We start from the raw sequence: 27,034 nt of genomic DNA, 5'->3' as shown, positions 1-27,034 counted from the left end.
CTTTCAAATCACCTTTGGATTTTCCTTTCCTGATGGATCCCTTTTGAATCTTGCCTACTAATGTACATGAGATAAGCTCAGTTCAGCTCCCAGACCTTTCTAGTGCAGCCCTCACTTCTAATTTTCCTTTATGGAACTGAAAGATAAAGGATACAAAGCTCATCTCTAACAAAGAACTGAAGGATTTGGTAAACTGTGTTTTGGCTGCAAAAGAGAACAGGCAGTAAATCAGAACTGTAAAATGGCAGGAGAGGGCTGAGCTGGTCAAGTTGTAGTGAGTAGGGAGGCTTTGGTTTTAGGTGAGCTAGTTGAATTACAGCCCTGGCTAGCACCCTTCACAGCTTGATTTGCTGATAGGATGTGGTGATGTCTCTAGTTCCTAGTGGGCAGGAATCCATGTAGTAGTAGCTACTTTCACATTTGCCATCATTTGGTAACTACTAGAGAGAAGCTCAGGATAAATAGAATTGGACCAAACTGCTTTCATATTTGCACAGGGTAGAAATGCAAGTTCTGGCTGAGATACATGGTCAAGATGCTCTGGGAAGCTTGATTGCCGTGGCCTGTGCAGCACCTTTTACTGCTGATTGAAAGGTTTCATTTTCCAGGGCTGTCAGTCTGGCACGTCACATGAGCAAAAGAATGGCTGTTTGTTTAACAGCATAAAACTGATGGGGACAAAAAGGAAGTGGAAAATCAGAAAAATCCATTCAAGATGGTTCTGTCTGTAAAGAGGAGTGAGTTACTTTGGGCTCAATTGGAAAAGGCAAAGAAGTGGAAAACTGAACTGAACTGGAAAAATATACTGCACTCTGTCATGTAGCATCTTATGTGCTGTGACTGTTCTGACTGCTTCATTTTTCATTGTTTTTAGAAGCAAAAAGCATTTTAAAATTGAAACCTCACTGTGTCAATTCTCACAGTAGCTCCTGCTCTACAAATGGAAGGTTTTAGCCAATTTTTTTCGGAGGTCATGGTGAAACCTAAGTGTAGAATATTCAAATGACCTCAAATAGTTCTAAAGTAATAAAAACCAAAGAAAGTGCTAGTCTTTTTTATTATTATTATTTTTTCCCTTGGGTTTTTGTGGGTTTTTTTCCCCCTTGTGCCTGAAAGAAAATCTGTTGCTGTGTCATAAAATTAGTTGTGTATTTCAATTCTTGTATTTGGAACCTGGTAAGAATTTTTCCCAGGCAGATGTAGCAGATGATGTACAAAAACAGCAAGTAAATCTTTTTCTTGCTGCAGTTTTCTGGGTTGTATCTGGCCTTCCAACAGACAGAGGACTCCAGTCTCAACACTACCATTCCCTGCCTTTCACAAATGACTAGATAAAAACTGCATGATCATATAACCTTTCAGATTCACAGGACAGCTGTGTCTTGTCACTTACACATTTATTATTTCTTTCCAGGCATTGGAAAAGTACCCCAACTCACCCATGACTGCAAAACAAATATTGGAAGTCATTCAGAAAGAAGGGTTAAAAGAAACAAGGTCAGTGTTTATATGTTCTGTATTTTTGCTATATTTTTGAAAACCATCCAGGAGTGGTATATAATCTTTAAAAAACTTAAAAGTGCTGTCTGAATTGATTTCCAACTCCAAAGTGGGAAATATAGCTGGTAGGTTTATTAGTTCAAGGCTTTTAAAATGGTGGCTGGCTGGTTTAACTTTGTACCTTCCAAAAGGAGTCTGTGGGCCAGCTTAAGTCCAGTGGCTTTTCTTTACAAAGAGGGTGTGATCTGCTCAGACAGCCCAGTGCTACATCTCATTTTTGCTTAAGTACTGAAGCTTGACAGCTGGGTTACCTCTGCCACTGTGTGCATGGAGAAAGTGCAAGGTGAAGCTCGGCACACTTCTCCTCTCCCTTGGGTTTGTGGTCTGGCACTTAAATCACTGTTAGGACATGGTGGTGTTGCCTGTGGTTACAGGGGTTATGCTGATAAAGAACTGGGAATGGAAGGATAGGGGTGTTTGAACACTGGGAGCTTATCTGTGTGGCTGCAGAGGATGGATACAGCAACTGATAACTGATGCAGCAACTCCACTGCAGAGTTGCTTAATAACAGCATACTCTGGATGTAGATTTCAGCAATAATGATTAGGCTTTTAGGGGGAGAGATGGGTTATCCAGAACCTACAGAAATAAACAGTTGTCTTCCATAGACACCTGGTTCAGATGTGCACACAGCTTCTTGTTCTGAAAGGTGACTGTCTACTTGGTAGCTCCTGTAGTGACCTGCAAATAGAAACTTGAGCAGGAAGTAATAATAAGGAAAAATTGGTTGTTTGGTGGGGTTTCCTACAAGATGCACTTTCCTCTTCTCCAAATGTTATAGTAAAGTCTTTCTGTTTTAATAAATTGTTTTAATACCTGTTGCTGTATCAAACCAAAGGTAGAAATCTGCTTTTATTTTAATTATATCCTTCTAGTGTGTAACCTAAAGCCTAGGACAAGAGAACTTCAAATCTCATGTAAAGGTGAACCAGAAGTAAACATGGGACATATTTTTGCTGAATTCACTGTTGTTCCTAAGAAACAGAGCACTCTGTGTGATTGTTTGCACTGCATAATGGTGCACTACTTTGTTGGTAGCCTCATAACATTCTCATAATAGCTGTATTTTGGTAAAATTAAAAAAGAGGTGGTGTGCGAGATGAAGTTGAATTTACCACCTTTTACAGATTTAAGAAGTGCATTAGTTCCTGCCAAGAAACTGCTTCAAGCATATTTGGCAATGATGCCAAGGAAACAAGGGGATGAAAACTTTAGAAAATGAATGTCCAAATGTGTGTTATGCTGCAACGATTTGCATACAAGAACAAAAAAGCAAGAAAACACAATTTTGAAAATCTGTTTTACTAAGATACTGTTTCTTACAGCAGTGATTAGATTGCTTTCTTCTTCTTACGTCTTGTGATATGAGACAACTGCATGGGAGGGGCTCAAATGCCTGATAATAGCGCTTCTTTGTAATTTTAAAAATTCTTGTATCCGTGATCAGAACATGAATAAAATTTGGCGTGGAAAACCTATGGGAGGGAATGAAGGCAATGTTTTATGTTTTAAGTATAGAAAATGTCAAAGCCCTTTTTAATTGTTGCAGAATGGATAATAAGAGAAAGATTCCTTTAAAGAGGTTCAAAGCTAGAACTTCTTTCATTTCTTCAGTTACTAGGAAACAGAATTGCAGAGAAATGGGAAAGAAATTCAGATTTGTTATGATTTTTATTCATAGTATAATATGTGCAGATATGTGTGAATGTGTAGTAGATTGCAGGATGCTATATGTGGTCCTGAGTACCTACAAAACTGAGAAGGATAAATTCAATATTCTTTTCTCCATACTTGAAACATTCTACTATGTTATAGGCTTGGTGATCCTAAACTCCTTAGCCTAAATATTCTAAATTCTGCAGTTGTAAAATGAAAAAATGTTGATTCTGTACTGATTTTTTGGATTTGCATTTAACTTCTGATTTTATGTTAAGTTGTTTCTGCTGCATTTCAATATTGATTTGGCACAAACTTGCAAGGTTATCTTCTTGCCTAACTCTTAGTAGGATCCAGTAAGGTATTTGACTTCGTACATGTATTCATTGATTGGGCCTCAGTGTGTATGTAATGTTTTCACAGTACTTGAATTTAAAGTCTCCCGTTCAGTTCATCCTGCCTGCAATCTTTTTCGGTACCTTTTTGCCAGTGTGGTGCCTTTGCTTTTACTAAAGATGGTCTTTCCTGGTCTCTTTGCTGCAGCCAGCTAAGATGAGCAAGGGATGTAAATTTATGATGTGCAGTTACCTGGCCATAAGCAGCAGAATGGCATGAGTGTATTTTATTCTGTATTGATTTGTGTATTCTTCCAAGTCTGAACTTGTGCCAGGAATATGTTACTACTTTAATATACTTTACTTATTCCTTTATACTGATTATCATTGTCAGGAGAACCTTGGTAATTCTAAATGAAGTTCTTCAAAAATTCTCCTCTCTACTGTTCCATTTTTAGATGAATGAGATTAATTGGCTTAGTCATTTTTCATATCTATTGCAGCATTAATTAATCTAAAGCTTTTTGCTGTGGTAGTAAATCTGAAAAAATAATGTATGATTTTCAGCAATCTCATTGTCATTATGTATAATCTTTAAAAAGACACTGTCAGACTATACAGCCTCTTTTTTTCTGTTTGCCATAAAGACATCAAGTTGCATATTTATTTTTGTATTACTCAAATAATTAAATGCAAAAGGAGGAAAATTCCTGAGTTACAAAGCAGATATATGTTAGAAACAAAAATAAAAACTTCACTGATACATCCTGTGAGAGGTTATAGCCTACCTGGTTTTCTGTGTCTTTGAGGGGGTACTTGTTAAATACTTTTCCTGGTATGGTGGTTGATTGTAAAATGGTCGGCAGGTAGGTCTGCTACCTAGAAGGAAAAAAAAGTTTTAAGGCAAACATTTTGAGGATATAGAAAAAGCTGGTTTTCTTCTGTGAATGGTGGGGAGGAGGGGTGTTTATTTTACACTAACACCTGTGAACAGTGTCAGACCAACAGTCCTGGACATTGAAATCTCTTTACAAGGAAAACAGGCACCAGCTCACTTCAGTGCACAGTGCTCTGGATTTTCTATCCTAGAACCTGCTGTCCCCTTGTTTTGAAAACATTTCCCTCTCCTGTTGTAAATTTCTAGAGTTGCAACCTGGTGTGTATGCATCCAGGCATGGGATTTTGCTAGTGTACCATAGACTACTAGCCAGAGTATGATCCACTCTAGCCTCAGTGCTCCTTTTCACTGGCCTGCTGCCTCAATAGTTGTTCTCCATCTTGTATTTCTCCTGTTACTTGTTCCTGTTAAGGTCTAGAATTTCCATTACTGAATTTTGTTCAGGTTTTCTGCAGACCGTTTCTCTAACTCAATAAGATTGCTTTAACCATGTACTCTCATCTTTCAGCATGCTTGCAGCTCTTCCAAGTTTAGTGTCAACTGCTTATTAGAACTTGTTTCCTTTTGCAACATGACATATTTCTCTTTTTTGCTTATGGAAGTCCCATGAGAAACAATTTCCAAACAATCATTAAGTCAGGCTGTAGGTTGCCTGCTTGGGCTATAGGATACTTACTACTGCTTCTCTAGCTACGGGGTCTGCTGCTATGTCACAAATAATATTTTGATAGATTTGAAGTAACTTGTTCTTGACAGCTCTATGTATTACTCAACTTCTTATTTGCTAAATGCTTCTAAATAATTTTTATTCCATATTTGAGGGGAATTGAAATTCAGTTGTTGCACGTCTACTTCTTTGGACCAACCTTCTTTCATCCTTTTTTTTTTTTTTAAGCTATTCACTAAGTGTTTTCCAGCCATTTGGAATTACTGCTATCCTCTACAAATTCTCAAAAATGACTGTTGATAATTCTGAGACTGATCCAGTCAGCTTTAATTACCTATGGTGAATTTCAGCAGATTTAACTGATTTGAGAATATCTAATTTATTTATTTATCATCTAATCAGTTTTTCCCGTGTTTTTTCCTGGTGTTGATTTTAGCAACCTAATCATAGACACCTTTCTGATTAGGCATTAGCACCTCTGTTTTTGGTATAAGTGCTCAGTCATGGAAGAGCAAGCCAGCTTCCTATCTGTTAGTGTGCTTACACAAATGTGTTTATCCATGTTGTGTGAGTGAGTTTGCTGAAGTTTAATTTCCTAAAGCCAATTTTGGGTTTTTTTTGTATTCTCCCTTAATTTCCTAAAAATGAAGAATCATTCCTGCACGACCACTCAATGTTTTCAGCTGGCTCTTCCCCACGGGTTCAAGTCAAACCTAGTACTGCCTTCCTTTCTAACTGCTTTTTGCATCTTCTGTTCAAGGATTTTTTGTTCCTAACACAGGCTCAGAAACTTGCCAGATGCTTCTCTGTCTCTGTCTTTCTTTTCCCAGGAGATGCCTGTGTGGTCATAATGGGTATATTTAACTAGGTCATCATGTGTTTGAAAAATTTTTGCTGATTCTCACAGAAAAAAAAAAAAAGCTTCTCTCTAATTCTCTTAGTTTCTTGCTATATTAAACTCTGACCCAAGTATCATCCTTGGTTTTGTCCTTTTTTGTCATTACCTGGAAATTGCCTGGAAATCACCAGAAATAATCTATCTGTTCCTTTCTGTTTGGGGCACTGCACCTTCATGAAGAATAGGACCAATTGAGACTGCTTAAAATTATCAGGGAGACAAAAATAAGACAGAAGTTGGTATGAATTAGGTGTTTGGATTAAGGAAGAAAAGATTGACTATAGACATAGTGAGTCTTCAACTATATAAAAGATACGAAAGAGTGAGGAATGTTATCTTGAATGTCTGATATGGACAGAACAAGAAATAAGGCCTTTTAAAATTGTGGTAAGAGAAGATTCTGATTAGACAGTAGAAATTTTTTTTAAATTTTTTAATTGATTTCTGTCATGAATTGTGGGAGAGATGTGAGAGATCTCTACGTCTCTCCAAAGCCAATGTAGATACATGTCTGTCAGGAGTTATGCAGATTTGGTTGATCCTGCCCTGAACTAGAGGAATGAACTAGCATATCCCTTGATCCGCGGTTTTCTATGAAGTTTTTTAGATCAGTTTTCAGTACTTGGGCCGTACATATTGTTTGAGTCCTAGGGGAGAATATCCAGCCAAACTCTGATAAATGTTTGATGCTAATAACCCTAGATTATGTCTTGGCTTTCTGTAGTTCCTTTTGTCCTTTGCATGGTGAGGCTGGGAAATTGACTTGTCTGGATAAGATTAAAGCCAAGGTTTCTCAGTCCAAGTTAAAAGCCAATAAAATTTCAAAATGGGACAAGCACTGTTTAATTTCTTGGAGTACTACTTTAGCCCACAGCTATGCTAGCTATTTACTTTCCTCCTCCATTAGACTCAGGATTGTGACTGGAATGGGATAATTTCATAGTGGTTTTGCTGTTCAGCTTCAGCTAGAGTAACTGACCTCTGTATGGTCAAGTAACTTTGATTCTGTTCAGGTAATTCATAGAAGAGTTTAAAAGAAGTCCCTTTGTCTCATTCTGTTTTTCATTTTCCAATAAGAGTCTTAAACTTCTTTCTCTTGATGTTTCTTTGTTGATCTTAGTTTCAACTGTGGGAATCGAAGTCAGTCCTATCTCCTCATCATCAGTTTTTTCCTCTGCATGTTTTGTCTTTTGCTCCGCAAGACTAAGCTATCTATTGACTTATTGTTGTGACAGTAGTCTTTCAGAAGACTAAGAGGTGCTTGCCATTGGCACTGGCAATAGTGCTGTTTCTTCTCCACTCCACAGTGTTGATAATATTTATCATGAATGATATCATAACATATTAAGTCTTCTGAGCCTAGGAAAGCAGCAAAGTATGACGCTAATAATAGTCTCGAAGACACTCTTACTAGATTTACACACTTTTTACAGAAATATGAAACTAGTGGGTTAGCTAGAATTAAACGCACTTTGAACTGCTGAGTGGAGTCATCAGTGGAATAAAACACATGATCCGTGCAGGGTCTGTATTTAGCTTTGAAGTTAGAGGGGACTCCTGAAAATATTACCATCACTTTTGAATCCTTTGATCTTTCTGACAGTGTCTCTTTAAGCCTTTGCATACTTCATCCTTAGAGCTATTGACTTAAAAATAAAATCCCTTCTGAATGCTGCTGTTTCTGTAAATAGGCTAAATGAGCTGGCAACTGTCTTCTGTTGTTTATCATTTTAAAGTTCCTTGTTTTATTGTGTATGCATGTAGACAGAGAATTTTTTGCTTTCTTTCTCTGTAAAGTCATTCCAAGATGTCATTATGATTCATAATTAAGTCATAGTTTTTATCTTTCACTAAAAAAAAAAAGAAAAAAAGAAAATGCTCTCCAATTACCAAACACCCTTAAAAAATTAATTGAAAGAACCACAGTTTTTGTCTTAAGGCTCTGGTTGTTAATAGAAGAGCACGTACAGTTAAAAGGCTTCTGTGGTTGCATATGTCTGATAGAATTTATTTGGGAGCCTCTTCAGCTGAAGGGAGTGCATTGTTTTGTCTGAAGATAGTTATTCCCTGCAATGGACTGAAAGGAAGCCTTGATGGAAAGAGAGAGAGAAAGCTATTCAGATTCTTTTGCCTGGCATTATTAGGTTGATTTTCATGCATCTACAGATGTGGCTTTTGGCTGTAGAGTAGTGAAAGAAACAAGCTTTCAGTACAACCTGTCTTTCTGCATAAATTCACTTCAGACACCTCTTTGAAACGCACTTCTTCCCAGTGTAACAACAAACTGCCTAATTTGGTAGGCCGTTTTGATAGCAGCAATTTGCCAGCTGAAAATCTCAGGCTTGCTCCTTCTTGCTTAGGCATTCCCAGCATTGTTATGCACGGTGCAGTTTAGCCTGGTAAAAATTGGTGAATTTCCTATATTACTGCGTTCCAGCCTTGGCACTTTAACTTGCATAATCACACCCTTGCCACCTCTGTGGTAATTATTTCACGTTTTAGAGTGATGGAGCCCTAAAACAACTATGGTATTAGCTCAAGCCAAACGTCAGGGTTGTGAGTTCTGGACTCCATGTTGCTGCATTGTGATTACTGTTAGTTTAAAGCTAGCTTGCTTATGTCTGGACAGCAGTAATCCCACCTCTGTATTGATTTGGAAAACTAGTTTTGGATGCAAATTAAACAGGTGTAAAATAATAAAACCTCAAACGTTTTCCCTCAGCTAATGCAAAGATGACAGAATTTTTATTTATTAGTGATGGTGAATCTTCCATTATGTATATTATACAAGATACATTTCAATATAAGACATTTTACTACCTTGAATGTACTTTTTTTTTTTGCTTGACCCACCATTGACCTAATTTCTTCTCCATATTTCTAGTATTTTAGAAATTATCTGGGCTGTTGTGTTAGCTTCAATGCTGCTCTTCTTTCCTTCACAGGACAGTTGAATCTCTGTCTAGAGACTTTAATAAACAGTCCGGTAGAATCAGTCTACGTGTCAGCGTTTTTTATAAAATTACCTTTGTTTCATTTTGGTTCTTTTAAGTAACAGGTACCCCAGTTGTTACAGGCAGGCTAAAAATCATGCTTATGTCACAGATGAAAAGTCTTGTGTTAGTTTTATTAAGTGGTGGATTTAATTTTAGAAGTATTTCAGATGATAAATGACACAATGTGAATTGTAAGAACCTTTTGAGTATGACGCAGAATACTTTGGAGGATACTGCTCTTACTTTTAAGAATATTAATTGAGCATATGTAAAAAGAGAGTGGAGACAGAAGCAAAGTAATATTTATCAAAGCCAAATGCAGAGATATGAATATATCCTGGTCCTCTGCTCCTCCACTCCCAATATCTTGTCCAGTAAGGAGGTGTTGCCAGTGCAGTATCTACTAGTTCCCATCTATATGGAATCCCTTGTCCCAAGAGTTTCTGCAAGGTGAATCTTCACTCTTTCTCATACTGCATCTCCTATCCCATGGTCTCCAGTTATCCTAATCTGCTGTCATTCTTTTTCCATTACTTTGAGGACTCAAACTCCATGCTGTGTCCCTGCAATTTTCCTAAGTATTACAGTGTAGACATCCCAGTATTTATTTCATGTCCTGACTTGGGAGCAATCAAGTGTCCTTCTTTAGTTTGATTCTAGGACCAGTTATGAGTAAATAGAACAATTCCAGAATTTTATTATGACCTTCAATTGATGGTTTAAAACAGTTTAGAAAAGTTCATATAACTTCCTTTCTAGATTTCAGAACAGTTGATTCTCTTTTTTTTTTTTTAAGATTAACATGTTGCTGCTGTATTTTCATATGCATTTGTGCTCACGAAGTGTTCAGGACTTCAGTTTTCCATTTGGTACAATATTTCTCTGTGTTTGTGTGCTAAAACATACATTGTAACCACTTTTCCACCTCTCATGTAATAGGAAATAGTACTGTTTGATTTTTTTTTTTTAATTTTTTGAAAGATCTGCCAAAAACTTGTTTGCTTTACCTCTGATAGCAGTTCTGCAAAACACATCTGCAAAGATTGTGAAAACAGGAATCCAGTATGTGTGACACGCTTGCTTCCACAGTGCTATTAAAATATTTTTATTTTACTTGTGCAACCATTTAGATTTTTATTCCTTCCACACAAACCCAGTCTGTATATTCTCAAAGAATATTATGCTTGTGCACTGTATAAACCTTTGTTTTATTTCTTGATTGCTTTACTGGTAAGGAAGAGTGACTTGTAGGATTGTTAGATATTCAAGCTACAATAATTCAGAGGATATGTGAAAATTTTAAAAGTTCAGTTGTTTAACTGTAATAGGAAAAATTGTGGTGTTAGATTTTGTGATGTGATAAACATATTTCAAATTGTAAAGATCTGTATGGGGAAAAATATTTTATTTTTGAATGCATACCCAAGTCTTCTTTATGACAGCCTAATTTGCTGAAATTAAGATCTCCATAACGTGTTAAGGTAATGTTAAAGATATTCTTTTTTTAATACAAGTGTAAATCCAACAACTTAAATGTAACAAATAATGGATAGCAGTGCAGATGCTGATGATCTTAAAAGATTTACTGTTTATTTTGTACAGTCATGAAAACACTTCCTGTAAAGGACATTTTATTTTGAAGTAGGAGACATCAACGATTTCAGTGTTGTTTTTCATAGTGTAATGATTCTTTTATCAATATATTTTGATATTTAATGTAAGAGTTTGTTTTGTCTTTTTTTTATGTTGTGTCTCAGTGTAGACTGCTATGGAAAGAGACTGAAAAGCAATAATGTAGTTCAGGCTGATGAAAAGAGAAACCTTCTGCATTATAAATTGGTGTTACCATATGTGTAACATTATCCCAAAAGAGTGTATTGTGTCATATCTGTCTTCTCACATTTCTCCTAGACAGCGTAACTACGCTGTATGCTACAGATCTTTTTTCTTTAATGTTTCGGTATTTCAAAGAGTAATTCTGCTTTAAAAATAATGTCTCTCTTTCAGAGAGAGAGCAATTAAATAAAAATATCCTGAACACGTTCAAAACAGTTAGATACTCGCAGAAGTTACCTTATGAAAGTTTCACCAGATCTTCAGTGAAAGTTTTTTTGGTTGGTTTATTTGTTTGGGGTGGGGGCTTTGTTTTATTTGGTGGTTGTTTTGGTTTTTTTGTGTGTGTAGTATGTTTCCTATAGTATAGTGCTTTAAGACTGATTTCTTTTTTAAAAATGACTGAAGAGATGAGATCTTCCAGTCTACAGAGTGTTTTCTTATTCTTTTATCCAAAGTCTGCCTGCAGTTCCTATAAACTGAATCATGACTAGATTGAATACATTCTTCTATTTTACTTCCTTTATCAGATTGTTTTGCTAGCATCTTTTCGAGGAAAGCAAGGACATAGAAGAGCTTTCCAATAATAGTTGTCCATTGTTGTCCATATGCAAAATTTTCAAAAATATTTTGGGGAAACTGAGATTTGACAGCATGTGTTCTTCTTTCCATCATTGTTCTGAAATGAAGATCTGCCACTTATTAACATTATAGTACATAGGTACTTGTATTTTAAAATAAAAGTCAGAAGCAAGACCTGCAAGAGAGTTTAGTATCACTGTATGCTGATTAGGGGCAAAATGCAAGAATCTTTCTGAGTAGCCAGCAACCTTGTTCAGCTCTCTTGTGCTTGGAAAAGGCAAGAATAATCTCCTGTATTTACTTTAGATAGTATTTGGACAAATGCGATTCAACACATAAGCCTGTCAGGAGCAGCCGTATATATAAAAATTTCAAACACAGAAGAATACAGACACTTTAGCTAGAAGGAGTCACCTTTTGAATGTACACTCTGATAAAATATTCTTAGGAAAAGGGTTTAATCTGTTGAAGGCTTAAAACCTGCAGTCAAAATTGAAGTCTGGCTGGGAACTTGAAGACATGCCTTCATTTAATGGATTTATGAGCTTTTGTTGCACCATCTGAGTAACCTAAGAAGCTGCTTTTCCTTGCAGGTGTAAAATGAATTACTGTAGGTTTCAACTTGCTAGTTGCTGATTGAGATTTATTTGTTGGGGTTGAATTTTTTTGGCATTTCTGTTTTGTTCTCTGTATTTCTCTTTTGCATTGAAAAGTTAGTACTTAAGCCTATTATTTATTACTGCTTTGAATTTCATTTATCCCACAGCTGACTTTTGTCTTTATTTCTAAGCATTCTGTCTTAAGGGACATGCACAACATCCCACAAAATAGTATAATCTTCTTTATGCTATTTCTAGTATTCCATAGCAACTGAGGAAGAAAAATGAGCCTAAACTGAACACTACAACACAGGCAATTCATTACAGATTTTCCGCTTAGTATTCAGTAAATTGTCAAGTCCTTATTTTCATCATTAGCATATTTTTCACAGAACAGAAGCATAGCCATTTCTGGCAGACTGAATTAAATCTGTTTTACTTGAATGTGAAAGAAGAAAACATTGTCAGGCTTTCTATGAAAGCATAATTTTCTAGTAATAGTTTATTTTTCTGGAACAGTTTGCTGTGGATGTCTTTGTTTTTATAAAGACATGGGTGTATATGCTTCAGTTTACCTGTAATGAAACCATTTCTTAACTGAAGGGGAAAAAATACAGAAAAATCTAGGATTTTTCTTTTCTTTTGTTTTTTTTTTTCCTATTTGTACTGCATGAGCTGAAACATTTCCTAGTTCTCTTTTAGCTGTGCACTGGCACATTTAATTTAAAATTTTGAAGTACATTTTTTTAGAATCAAGACCCCCCAAAAAAACCCTCAGAATTTCACTGTCTAAGGACAATGAAAAAGATCAGGTATAACTGTTCAGAAAATTTGTTATGTACATGAATTTCTTTTCTATCTAAGTCCAGCTGATAGCAATTCCATTTTATTAATTTTGAGTCTCATAGGTAGTCCTAATTACTGTGAAATTAAATTACGTGCATGCTCTTCATTTCAAAACAGAATTTAAAAAGTACCTGAACATATTTTCTTTGCTTATGTACTGTCATGTTAAGAAGAACATGTTTTATTCAAGATTTTATTTTCTTTCAGCAATATAGAAAGCTCCTATCTTCTGTTTGTAATCCCAATAAACTCTGCATTTGTCAGTGAGTCTGTTTTATGATAGCTGTTTGCTAGAACCGGTAACTGTGTGGCTGGCAAATATTTTCAACATTAACAGAGAACAGGGAACCAAAACATATACTTCAAATCAAAGTATAAATAAAAGAACTTAAAATTTGTATGTATGAAACTTGTGTTTATGGGGTAGTATGTAAATACACCTGCAGACACAAATTCACCTCACTACTCATACACGTGCCCTTATATAAAGTTGTAAATCATAAAATTATTATACTCAAATGTGTCATTTGCTCAGTTGCTCCAGTAGCAAAGAGTATGGGAAAGAGCTCAAATGATCCCTAAGAACCGTTTTGCTGTCTGCCCTCAACAGCTAAAGAGAGGACAAATTGACTTTTTTCCCCTAATTTCTTTTGGTTTTCCTTGTATTTTATTATGAGGAAAGGAAAATGGGATCTCGTAGCTCTTTTTAGTAAATACTTCCTTCCAGCAAGAAAATACCAAGCAAACACAGCTGAGTAACCCTATTTAGGATCTTACAGCTTCTGTAGCTACTGCTGTATAGTTTGTGTTTCAATAAGCTTATGATATGTTTATTTGCTATCAGGAATCTGTCAAGATACACCATTCAGAGCTTCACTGGCAGGCTTTTATATTTAATTAGAAAATAAAACAAGTGTGGGATCCAGACAACTAATCTTTCTTGCAAATGTCCCCCATTACTTGCTATTCCTTCCTTTCTTTTTTTTTTTATGTTACCAGTACACCTGAAGTTATTGTCCTCTAGACTGGTAACTACTTTAGGTAACCATTATCAAATATGAAATCATTTTGTAAAAAATATGTGTCCCCTGCAGTAATCACAAAGATAAAAAACCTGACCTGTAAATGACAACAAGGAACTCTTTGGGAAGATATGAAGAATCAATGACAAGCAGGAAGTTGTTGTTTTGGTTTTGTTAGATTCAGTCCAGGAATCTTCTTGGCCAGTGAAGATTAAGCAGTCAAACTGTATTTATATTCTTAACTCTGTCCCCTTCATCCAAAACATAACACCACTAAACCCAATCCAACCATTAACCTTTCTCTATAGTAGTAGCTTAATGGTATAAATGTAAACTTTTGCATCAAAATGTCATTCAGTCAGATGATGTAATGAACTGTATAAACTAAAATAGTGTTGATACAAGATTATTTGTGCCTGAGCTACAGTCCACGAAGTAATGACATGATTTGTACTGTTAATTAATTTAATACTAAATGTATCATTTAATTCTTTATTAAAAACAGTTAGCAATTTGTGGTTAAGACTGTGGTTTTTTGTAAACCACATTATTTTTAGTTTCTTTGACTCTCTTAGGCATGTCTCAGCTTCTACATTCAGAGGGACTTTATTAATGACTTCAGGAGAATCAAGCTTCCTTTCAGATGGAATGATATGCCTATCAGGAATGGCCAGTCTAAAACTTTTAGCTATCAGTCCTATGTTTGCACAAAATATTTGATGGTTTCTACTGTTATAATTTTAAAATTTTGTGTGTGACATTTTGAAATTAGATTGTCTTTTACTTTTAAGTTAAATAGAAACTTAAATCTCTCAGTTCCAGACTTAAGGAGCTGTTTTAAGTCAAAAAAGAATAAGGAGATCTACTAATAGACTGAACTGCAACAGCTGGAGTGAGTTAAAACACAAAAATAAAAGTATCTGCTTGGTCCTTTGAGGGAAGGAAAGAAATTTTACTATGCTGTTTTGCCAAGTTAAACTCCCTAATGTACAACAAGTATAACTTAAAACATTTCATATCCACACAAATATTTTAATTTGACACAATAAAACAAATAATTTGTTGCTATATTGTTAAAGTTACAGGGCATACTGTGATTGCCCATTCTGCATTTATTTTCAGGTTTTTCTTACAGATGAGAGCCTTAACAAAAATATTTTAGGCACATAATTGGCATTTATTAGTCAACCAAGTTGTAGTAATTACATTTATTATAATGTTTAAGGTGAAATTATGGTCTTGCTTATACAACTGTTATTGTAGGAATAAGTATTACTAGAAAAGAGTAATTCATTGTTGGATCTAATCTTTATTTATTTGTGATTATTCTGAGCTTCCTTATTCTTTGTATCAGTTTGATTTTTCTACCTGTTTATTAGTAGAAAATGAGTAATTGAGTAAAACTTTCTCAAGTACTGAATTACTCTTCAAATACAAGAATATTGAGAAAAATCTTTTGTAAGGGAAGGAATGTTTATTTTTATTTGTTCATTCTCTTGCATGATACAATAGACTTCACAATTATTTTTTTCAATTGAATAAGAACTGAAGATGAAGAAGTAGGTCGTTCTCATATGTTCTGGCTTTCTCTTTTTGGATTGGGTGCGATGTTTTGGGTGTTAAACATGTTGCTTTTGCATAATTGTGCCAGAATTTGACATTTAGTTTCAAAATTCTAAATTCCTTCAGTTAGAAGTCATATCCTAATTGAAAACTGGGGAGAAAGAAAAAAAGAAACTGTGGGAATTTTCCTGAACTTTTGTGAAAGAGAAGGCATAAGACATGGTGCACTTTCTTTGGTTTTTAATAGAAATGAACAAAAATAGAATTAAATTTAGGGATTTCAGTTGTTCATGCTTCATAAAAAGGTTTATTATTATTATATTATACTTCTACTTTAAAAGAAGTATAATTCTTTTATCAGAATAAGATATGATAGGATGGAGGGGAGGGCAAGAGAGAAAAGTGGGAGAAGAACGAAGAGAGGAGAGAGAAAAAGAGAAGACAGAGAAGATGGGAAAGTAGGAGGATAAAGGAGAGAGGAAAGGGAAATGAAAAAAATGAAAAGAGAGGGAAAGGAGGAGAGGTGTACATAACACAGCACTGGCAGTGGGGGGCTGCAGGTTGGCCTCTGTGCAGACACAGCTGACTCCAACAACCCCACCACAAGACATAGCTGAGCCCAGCAACCAAGACAGTGGTGCCTCTGTGGTAACATATTTAAGGAAGGACAAAACCAGCACTCAGGCAGAGGAAGAGAATAAAAAAAGAATGTGTGGAACAGAAGTGTGAATGCCAAGGCCGGAGAAGAAGGAAGGGAGAAGGTGCCCTGGGCACCAGTGCAGAGGGGGGGCCCTTGCAGTCTGTGGAGGGCCACACCAGAGCAGATATCCTCACTGCAGCATGTGGAGAATACTATGCTGGGACATCTGGATATTTCCTGATGGAGGTGTTGCCCCTGGAGAGCCCAGACTGGAGCAGACAAAAAGCGTGAGGAGGAAGCAGCAGCAGAGAGAAGCTGCTGTGGACTGACTGTAACCCTCCATCCCTCAGCACCACTCAGTGTGGGGAAGGTAAAAGAATCGGGAATGAAAAAGGAACGTTGAGGCTGGAAGAGGGAAGCTTTTGTTTCTCTCTACCCAAATCTATTTTAATTGGCAATAAATTAATTTTCCTCAAGTCGAGTCTGTTTTGTCTCTTGTGGTAACTGGTAAGCAATCTGCCTGCCTTTATCTCAACCCACAAGTTTTTCATCCCCTTTCCTCTCAGATTCCTGTTGAGGAGGTGGGAGTGAATGGCTGGGTGGGCATTTGGCTTATGGCCAAAGCTAACCCACCACAAGAGGAAAGAAATAAAGGGAGAAAAAGAGAGAGGAAGAAACAAGGTAAAGAGAAAAGAAATGAGGAGGAAAAGAGGAAAGAAAGGAGAAGAAAATGAGAGAAATTAAAAAGAAGACAGAAAAAGTAAAATTGAGAAAAGAGAAAACAAAGAAGAAAGGAAAGAGAAAAGGTGAAAAAATGAAGAGAGGAAAGAAAAGGATAGAAAATACATACGGGAAAGAAAAGACAATAAAAATGAGAGAAAGAAAAGAAAGGAGAGAACAGGAGATGGAGAGGAGAACAGAGAGAGAGAGAAGATATAAAGGGAAAAAGAGAGAAATGTAAGGGGAAAGAAAAACAGAGAAATACAAGGTGGGAGAGAGAAAAAGAGAGAAAAAAGAGTAAGAAAGGAGAGAAATAGAGATGAGAGAGAAGGAAAAGAAAGAGAAAGGAAAGGACCAAAGAAAACGAGACAAAAGAAAATGAGAGGGGAAAAAATAATAAAAAGGAAACAAGTCCAAGCAAGTCCACTGTGGTTGAGAAATCTGTAACTGCACGCTGTTAGCAGTGAAGTAAAAATTTTTGTCTGACTGGAAGAGCTTGTATGTGGTAACCAAGACCCTTTTACTTTCCATCAAGTAAAAGCAGTAAAATCCCTATATTAAAATAACTTTGGTTTCAGCATTGCCATTCAATGAATAGATACATTCTTTCCAGGTAAAAATTTCCAAAGAAATTGTAATAAGCATTAAGAACTTTCTTCCTGAGTTGGACAATTGATTACTTAGGCAGGTGGATGGTGTGACTGAAATGGCACAGCATAGCAAGCTCTGGCAGCCCAACATGTTGGCATGCATCAATTTTTAGGAATGGGCAAAGTTAATATGCCAATTTAATTAGGATAACTCAGTAAGATTTTACTAGTGAGTATAAAGAAAGAAAAATTAATCACTCTAAGATCAGCATAGCAATTTGCTTTAATGCTGTTATTTCTATCGGGGAGAAATATTATTTAATAAAATAATGTCATATAACAGTCTGGTAGCTCAACATTGAGTAACATATTAAAGATGTAAAGATTTCTGATATGAAGAAAGAAATCCATAATTCTCATAAATTATAAACAGTTTTAAACTCTGTAGTGCTTAGTAGAGTACTTTGTACAGTACTTTGCTTGGCAATACTTTTCTATTATTTCCATAAATGGTTAAATCTTGCCATAATTTAAGTCATTTTACTGAAATATGCTTACCTTTTAAAATTTAATTCTAGTAGGTCTTAACAGTGTGTTGTGATTTGCCGCTTCTGTTTTCTTTTCATTACTGGGGGAAGGTAGAAGGAGATGTATGTACATCGGCACCTCTTCTAGTTTTATAAATTTAGTTGCAATTGGTTTTAATGGCAACAACTGGAAAACTTCACTGATATCGCTGAGAGAGCAGGGACATGACATTAGGCTTGAGCGGAGGAACATGTGGGGGTGTGGAGCTCCTTCAAGCTTGGTAATTCTGCTTTCCCTCAGCAGGGTGGTACCTCCGCCTCTCCCCTCCTCTGCGTCCAGATGTAGCAACCCAAGGGGTTATAGCTGAGGCGAGCCAGCTGCATCTGGCATGTAGGTTCGGGAGCGGCTGGAGGGAGCGCATTGTGTTAACTGACAAAAGGTGAAATACAGGCCTTGCGCTGAGAAGTCTGAAATGGGAACCAGTTGTGTCAGTCTGAGGCCATCCTTCTCCAGTTACTGTAAACCAATATTGTAGCCGAAATAATAATCCTGCTCTCACCAAGCTGCTTTTCCTGCTCTGGGCTGCCCATCTCCCTGGATGCTGGCACAAACATTCACATGGTTGTTTGGGGAAATAATCAAGTTCTAAATAAAGAAGAAAGGGGGGTTGGGGAAGAACACGTCATGGAGGCAGGAACACGTGGTCTGACTTAGAGGGAAGCCACTCAGATTGCTTCGTTAAGTGGCAGAGCTGGCAGAAAGTGATGTGAGCAAGTGAGTCTTGGTGCAAACCTTTTTGGTGAAAGCAGAAACTACTCTATGGCCTTACATACAGGTACAGAGATGCATTATTGCTGGTATAACTGCAGGGTGGTGTCTTGCAACCATTACAGCTGTGGTAACAGAAGTCCCTGCTGTGGATGATAAGAAAGGCTGGAAATTCTTCTAATCAGTCAGGGGAGGAGTGTGGCTGGTAGCTGTGACTGCATCAGGATTACATTCCTAGTATAGCATGATAAAGTAGGAATCCTACTCAGCCTTCTGAACTAGGCCTGGCTCGCAGTGGTTTTCTGGCAACACTTTGTCCAGCCGCCTTTTCCCTTTTTCGTTGTGCAACAGAGTTAATGAAGCCACTGTCAGATGCTGCATGGGCTTCCTCAGTGGGTGGTGCAGAGGCTCAGAAGTCCTGTTGTTCTTTTGCAGTATATTTTGTCGCTCTGTTGCAGACCTCCAGCAGAGGCAGCTAATCAGAGATTGAGCAGTTTGCAGCAGTTTCCAGGCTTCTTGAGCTTCCTGAGGAAACTTCAGGGAAAATCTTCTTGAAGCTCCGACTTCTAGGGACTTTGGTGGCATGCTGCAGCAGGTCAAGACCAACCTAAGGAGTCATTTGACTCTCTCAGTTCTGACAGTTTATGCTGGCTACTTGCTTCTCGTGGACTACCTACATAGTAGTCACAAGCTGACTGTGAATGGAGACTCATAGTATTGGGAAGTTGGAAAGTTATGACTTTGGACAATAGAAGGAAGCTTCTCTGCCTTCAGAGAAGGATAGGTGTAGTGCACTGGAAGGACATCAGCAAGATTGTCAACTGAGACTGATGTTTTTTACCTCTACTTTAGCAAGACCTTAGTATCTTCACAGTCAAATTGGTGAAATAGGAACTCAAGAAGTGAGTGGAGGGAAGTTTGCCTGGACTGCAGGCCCCAAAGTGTTTTGATCAAACATGCTAACTCTAGTTGATAACCAGTTACTAAGTGGTGTTGCTCAGACATTGATACTGAGGCTGTTACTGTTGAACACCTAAATATTTAGGTATTTAACAATACTATTAAACACCTAAGTAACGGGACAGATTCAGCATATTCAGCAAGTTTGGAGGAAGCAGTTGGTGTTCTGGAAGACTGGGCTGATGTTCAGAGGGATCAAGACAGCAGAGAATTGCGCTAAGAGGAACCTCATGAAACTCAAAAAAGGCAAGAGCAAACTTGTTCCTCTGGAACATAGCGATTAATGTAGTGGTATAGGTTGGGGGCTAACAGGCCAGGAATCAGCTTTACAGAAAATGACCTGGGAGTTGTGGTGGTTAACAAGGCATATAGTAGTCCATCAGTGTGCCCTTGCAACAAAGGGCGACCCCATGTTGGGCTGTATTAGCAGGAGCGTGGCCAGCAGGTCAAGTGAACTGATCCTTCCCCTTCAGCACTTGTGAGACCCCATTTGGAGAACCATGTCCAGTTTTGGGCCCCCTAGTCCGGGGAAGAGATTGATATATCAAAGTGAGTCCAGTGGAGGTTCACCAGGATGGCTGGAGGCTAGAGCATATGGTATATGAGGAAAGGCTGAGGGCTGGGCTTGTTCACAAAGGAGAAGAGAAGGCTCAGGGGGATCCCATGGCACTCCACAGCTCACTAATGGGAGGGTGTAGGAGAGACAGAGCCAGGCTTTTCTTGGAGATTGCATAATGACAGCATGAGAAGCAAAGAATTAGAGGCAGCAGACACAACATGTATCATGGAACATGAAACATGAAAAATTATGATTTGATACTAAGAAAAATACTTTCCCGGTGAGAGCAGTTAAGCACAGGAGGAAGGTTGTCCAGGGAGGCTGTGAAGTCTCCATTCTTGGAGATTGCACAAAACCTGAGTAGATGAGGCCTAGATCCAAGTGGCCCTGCTTTGAACAGAGGGTTGGATGTTGGACTAGATAACTTCTGGAAGTTATTCCCACTGTAAATTATGAATGTGTGAACCTTGGTGGAGCTGAATGTTCTTAAAAATAGCTGTAACTTTTTTTTTTGGGGGGGGGGGGGGCTGTACTTTTTGCATTTGACCGACCAGTTGTTTATCAATTACACACATGCACAAGATATTCTTAAAACTCCGCAGTGACAGTTGTGGAGACTGGCCAGTTAAAAAGCCAAATTAAACAAGAGAACTTGGGATAAATTCATAGAAGTCCCTTGTGTAGGATGATTAAATATTAGAGGCCAAAAGGCATTCAGTGATTACTGACTATGTCTTGTTTAGCATAGTCACTTTACTTTCCACCTTGACTTCTTTTTTTTTTTTTGAGGAGTAAGCTTCACCCACCTTGAAGCCAAGAATATTTGGAAGGGTGGGGTGTTTTTTTTCGTTTTATACATTGCACATTTTGTGGCAGTGTTTTTCTTGGGTTTAGTACATTTTTGACTGTAGTATAGTCATTACTTCATTTTTCTAAACATATGTATTTAAAGCCCACAGGGGTCTGTGAAATCTGATACTAAAATAAGACATCATATATATAAAACCCATGGTTTCTTTAAGAAAGCCATTTTTTAACCTCTACTCCAGAATTCCTTTAATGTGGCAAGAAGTCTTTTTTTTTACTGTCTTTATAGTTTTTTCCTTCATGGTGAACATTGATATTGGAGTAGAAAATGAAAAATGTACTAGTGCTTTTTAATGAAATCAGTTAAAACTATTAAAAGAAAAAAGAGAAAACCCCATACATTTTTGAATAGGAAGTAGCTGTCAGAAAGAACAGTGTTATTTGACCAGTATAAGAATTTGTTACACAAAAAAAATCAAATAGTTTCTTTTAAGTGATGTTGAATGAGGAGGGTGTTCTCAGTCCAGGGGACACCCTAGCTCTTGTGACTAACTGACACGTGCTGATTTCTTGTTCTTTTGGGGTAGTTTTCTTTCTGAAACATTTTTCTTTTGGGATGATTTCAAAAGGTACTCTTTAATCTTTGCCTATGTCTTTCAAAAACACGTTCAAAATGCCCTTTTTTGTTAGCATTGCTTTCTTTCTTGTATTATTTGTACGACATCTAATGAAACAGTACAGACTCAAAGTGCAGAGATACATTTACATATATCCTTTCTTTGAGATTTTTCTTCACAAAGAAGAAAAACCTGGGGTTTTCTCAGGTGTTAGGGAACACAGAAAAGTGTAAACAGTCTCTATAAAACTTGTATTCTCATTTCCTTTCTGGTCGAGGAATGCTTGTTGCCATATGTGAATATCATTTAATGAGGTGTAATGGTGTTTCAAGCATATTTTTCAGAACATTCAAGGTATTCAGGGAGACTTATGTAGAGGCATGAGTAAAGATAATCAACAAAAATAATGAGTAGGGGTATTTAAATTTTGGAAAAACTTGTCAGTATCTTTCAGTCTGTAGTGTATAATATGGGATTGATATGATAGATTTGTGTGGTTTTTATTCTTTCTTCTCAAATTTACCTGCTATACTGCTGGCATCTTGTTTTCAGACACATTGTAAATATTTTCAAGGGCAAATCCATCACAGTAGTTCTATAAAATTATGTTCAGGAACACTTAAATTTTATACAGATTCTGGAACTTTTTGTAAATAAAGGCTTTCTTCTGAGAAAAAAATGGTACAAAAAAAAAAAAAGAGAAAGCCTTGCTGGCTTAAGGAGTACTGAGATTTGTGATGAACTTTTGTTCCCAGGGCTTTTCATTTTATTGGTTTAGATTAGTCCTAATAAAGCTCCATTTTCACCACAGATGAACTCCATTTGTTGTGTTCTTCTGGAACATTACTGTGGCTATTGTCACCAGATTTGACACTATCAGAAGTTTTCTCAGGCTGCCAGCACCATGATAAAATATACTTTGCTCTAAATAACAAGAAGATTAATTTTCAGTGTTGTAGGGTATCAGAATTTCATCTACCCTGGCCTCAGACCACAGAGTGCTCTAAAGGTAAGGGTGGAAATGCCAGACTTGATTGAAATGTCTATGAAAGGCCCTTGCACAGAGCAGAAGGCAGGATCAAGTGTGTTTTCAATAATCTTTACCCCTGCAGAAAAAAAATAAAAATTAGATATACCATAGTGCTGCAAAACAGCTAAGAGGTGAAAAAAACCCTAAGTCTATGCCATCATTTGCAAATGTGAGCCAAACTCTTGGCTACTGAGAGGGAATTAGAATAAAAATGTATGGGTAGTCATGCATGAGAGCTTTGCTTTCCAAGAAACGTCTTACATTGTGTGATCAGTTAGTCACTTTTGACTGACTGTGGGTGAATGGAAACAGTTTGGCAAACCCTTCAGCAAAGAAATAATATAACATTTTCTTGCCAGAACCCCCTGTCTTTCTGTCACGTTCACCTGCAGTTTCATTCACTTGTCCCCCTTAGTTTTTCCATGATGACACATGGCTAGAGGTTTATTATGTTTGGTCTTTATTGTATGTGCCAATGCCATGTAATCACTGAAACAATGACTGTATGTAGATGTACAAAAGGCCCAGAGGGATATTGCTTCATGCAGGAGGATCCTAGAAGTAGTAGAAACGGGTCTTAAGGGTGGTGGCATAATCTCCAGTATTTGTTTGTTATGTATATCCTTCACACAAGACTTGGAAATAATTTTTGTGTGTCTCTCTTCCAAGGAGAGACAGCATTGTTTAATGCTTCAAAGGTGGTCTGATAAGAGACTGGGGACACCTGTTAGCTCTGTAAAAGGAGCTTCACTTCTAACTCCTTCCCTGATTCCAGTTTTGGTCAATTCAAAATGTAAAACTAGACTTAGATGAGTTTGTAAATGAGATTTCCTGCTAAGAATGGCAAAAAACCACCCAAAACCAAAAACCTTTTCATGATATCTAGCTTGAATTTAGGATCTATGTTGAGTTTCTTTACAGCATTGCTTCAGATTATTTTACATTTGAAGAACACTGAAAAGGTTTGGTTTCTTGGTGAGATATCAGTTCAGTCAGCTGTGATTCTAGCTGCTTATAACACCCTCACAAGCTGCAAAGGGCAGAGTTCTGGTTCATTACTAGGTTCTTCTGCTTTACATATTCCGCGTTCACTGCTTTGGTTAGCTTCAGTGAAAACTGCTAGCTTTTGAGATAGACATTGGGTATCTATGACATTACAGCATGTCTGTACTGGTCCTTGGTTTTTCCATCATACTAATAATAATCTTGCCTCTATCTTCATCTGATTTAGAAAAACAAGAAATCTATATGAGGGTTGATGTTGGAACAATGTTAGTAGTACATATAATGGGTCTTTTCCCCTACCATCTACTGGTAGTTGTTTACAGTCTGTGAGACTATAGGTGAATGAGCTGTGCTAGTCTGTCTTGTAGCCTGATAGCCTGGCTTATTTACCCTGCTCAAGAACAGTAGCCCTGTTGGTGATATCTGAAGTCTGAAAGTCAGGTACCACGTGTGAAGCATAAATAAGACCAGAGATGTAAAAATTTTCTTCATGGTGCTGCCGATATATGAACAAAACTGATGTTAATTTTGGCTAATATGGATAAAATTCATTAAAAATAAAAAATAGGTATGTTAAGGAATTTCTTTTAATCCTTTAAAATACATTTAAAGATCAAAATGTGAGTGCTTATAATAGGAATAAACCTTAAGTATAATTTATTCAAACTGTATAAATAGTATTCTACCTCTATGTACTTCAACTCCTGTAGAATTTTAGCAAGTGACTTAAGGCTTAAGACTTTATTTATTGTGACTTTATTTATTATTTTAGTGGTTAAGACTTCAGAACAGAAATAGTTTGGACAGTCACATCAACTGTAGGTATCAGGAGTATTTTCTGTAGTTCTCATTAAGTTCTGGCTTCTTTAAAATGAAGAAGCCAGTTGGAACCTCAAAAAGTAAAATGCTTTTTTTCTTGTTCAAATTTATGAATAAGTACTTTGTCTGAGAGGCTAAGATCTTTCAGCTCTACAGTTTCACTAGTCTATATATGTAGAAGTAGTAGATGGTTCCCTAGCTACCTACTACCCACATATTAAGACATGGTTTTATTGTTTAGTAAATTATATTGGATATGTGATATTTTGAAAAGTCTCCCTTTTTTCATGTTATATCCAGCACATCTAATATATTTTCATTCAGTATTCAAAAGCCAATCCCTTAATGAAATTACAGTTCCTTTCCAAAGATGATTTGACAGAAATAAGTGTACTTGTAATGATTTGGTAAATAAGATGTCATTGCTATTTTAACATCGGAAAATACAACTTGAATTAATTTCTGTACATTAAGTTAGATAATTGCTGAATGCATTTGTAGTCTCCAAATATCAAATAGTGAGATTACATTAAAGCTCTATTTGTTGGCTGATTGGGGTATTTTAATAATTTTAAGCAATGAACAAATTAACCTTGCAGTAGGAAAATAAGTGGGAAAAAATCAAAAGCAAGATTTTAATTGATTATTCAAATCAAGTTTTCTGTTTGATAATTTAAATTGGTTTAGTTTGGATTAACATGCTTAGTCTGTGATTTTGCTGTTGAGTGAAGGATGACTCTGAATGAAATTGTACCTGGAATACTGGTAGTGGGTTGACCTTGTCTGGACACCAAGTGCCCACCCAGCTGCTCTATCACTCCCCTTCCCAGTCGTAAAGGGAAGAGAGGGTGAGATGGAAAACAACTCGTGGGTTGGGATAAGGCAGTTTATTAAGGCAAAAGCAAAAACTTGTGTGCACAAAAGCAAAGTGAAAGATAACAAGGTTTATTCTCTACTTGCCACTTCCAAGAAGCAGGGCTTCAGCACACATAATGGTTCCTTAGCAGGCAGCCGTTGGAAACAATGAGTGCCCCCCTTCTTGCTTCTTTCCTTAGCTTTTTCCTTTCCTGTGGTTAGTTTGGCCTACTTGTGTCCCCTCCCAGAAGGAATGTTACAGTGCTGATGCTGTGCTCAGGAGTAGCCAAAAGACTGGTGTGTTATCAACATCATTCTAGCTACCAATGCAAAGCACAACACTGTGAGGGCTACTATGGGGAATTGAACTCCATCTCAGCCAGACCCAATACAAATATGTAGTCTGTATTTAACGTTGGCCGAGAAAGGAAATATACTGCTTGCAGTCTTCCTGTGTGTTTTGGGATTGCATGGCCAGGTTTTGGTAGTGGGGGGCTACAGGGGTGGCTTCTGTGAGAAGCTGCCAGAAGGTTCCCCCATGTCCTATAAAGCCAAAGCCAGCCAGCTCCAAGTCGAAACCCCCTGCTGGCCAGGCAGAGCCCATCGACAACAGTAGTAGTGCCTCTGGGATGACAGAGTTAAGAGGGGGGAAAAAGCTCTACACAACAGCAGTTGCAGCTGGAGTGAGGAGTGAGAATATATGAGAGAAACAATTCTACATACACCAGGGTCAGTGAAGAAGAAGGGGGAGGAGGTGCTCCAGGCACTGGAGCAGAGATTCTCCTGCAGCCCGTGGTGCAGAACCATGGTGAGGCAGCTGTCCCCCTGCAGCCCATGGAGGTCTGTGGTGGAGCAGAGATCCATCTGCAGCCTGTGGAGGACTCCACACTGGAGCAGGTGGATGCCCGAAGGAGGCTGTGACCCCATGAGAAGCCTGTGCTGGAGCAGGCTCCTTCCACAGTACCGTGCTAGAGCACATTTGCTGGCAGAACTTGCGATCCTGTGGGGGACCCATGACGGAGCAGCCTGTTCCTGAAAGACTGCACCCTGTGGAAGAGACCTACCCTGGAGCAGGGGAAGAGTGTGAGGAGTCCTTCCCCTGAGGAGGAAGGAGTACCAAAGAAAACATGGGATGAACTGATCATAGCCCCCGTTCCCCATCACCCCTGTGTTGCTGTGGGGGAGGTAAAGAAAATCATGAGTGAAGATAAGTCCAGGAAGAAGGGAGCGGTGGGGGGAAGGTGTTTTAAAGTTTTATTTCTCATTATCCTACTCTGATTTGATTGGTAATAAACTCAATTAATTTCCCCAAGTTGAGTCTGTTTTGCCCATGATGATAATTGCTGAGTGATCTCTCTCTGTCCTTTTCTTTCTGACCCATGAGCCTGTCCTTATATTTTCTCTCCCCTGCCCAGCTGAGGAGGGGAGTGATAGAGCAGCTTTGGTGGGCACATGATATCCAGCCGGGGTCAGCTGGCTGGTTTATTTAGACTAATTTGAAACTTTTATTGCTGAAAAAATTGCAAGTGGTTGGCAGGAAATCTTGCACTGATCAACATTGTCTTCTGTTTACCTGTGCTCTCTACTTCCCTCTGTGCCAAGGGAAGGATCCTGTGCCATTTGAATACAGTAAAATGGCCAGGTCTTCTTTTCAGTCCTCACTTTAGTGGACTTCTCCTG

The 27,034-nt window shown here is 37.6% G+C and overlaps 1 protein-coding gene across 1 annotated transcript in view; it reads left to right on the top strand.

Moving 5' to 3' along the window:
- Window positions 1-1,416: 1,416 nt before the first annotated feature.
- Window positions 1,417-27,034, top strand: part of ASXL3 (ASXL transcriptional regulator 3) — a 103,741-nt gene continuing 78,123 nt past the window's right edge. Inside the window, exons 1-2 of the mRNA XM_018080567.2 lie at window positions 1,417-1,497; window positions 1,834-1,836. Coding sequence (XP_017936056.1) covers window positions 1,442-1,497; window positions 1,834-1,836 — 59 coding nt within the window. The 5' untranslated portion in view covers window positions 1,417-1,441. The remainder of the gene's footprint in view (window positions 1,498-1,833; window positions 1,837-27,034) is intronic.

Source organism: Manacus vitellinus, unplaced genomic scaffold (genome assembly GCF_001715985.3).
Source record: "Manacus vitellinus isolate BGI_N305 unplaced genomic scaffold, ASM171598v3 scaffold_1_pilon, whole genome shotgun sequence".
Lineage (NCBI taxonomy): Eukaryota > Metazoa > Chordata > Aves > Passeriformes > Pipridae > Manacus > Manacus vitellinus.
Note: the sequence above shows the minus strand (reverse complement) of the source record. Positions and strands in the feature narration are given on the sequence as shown.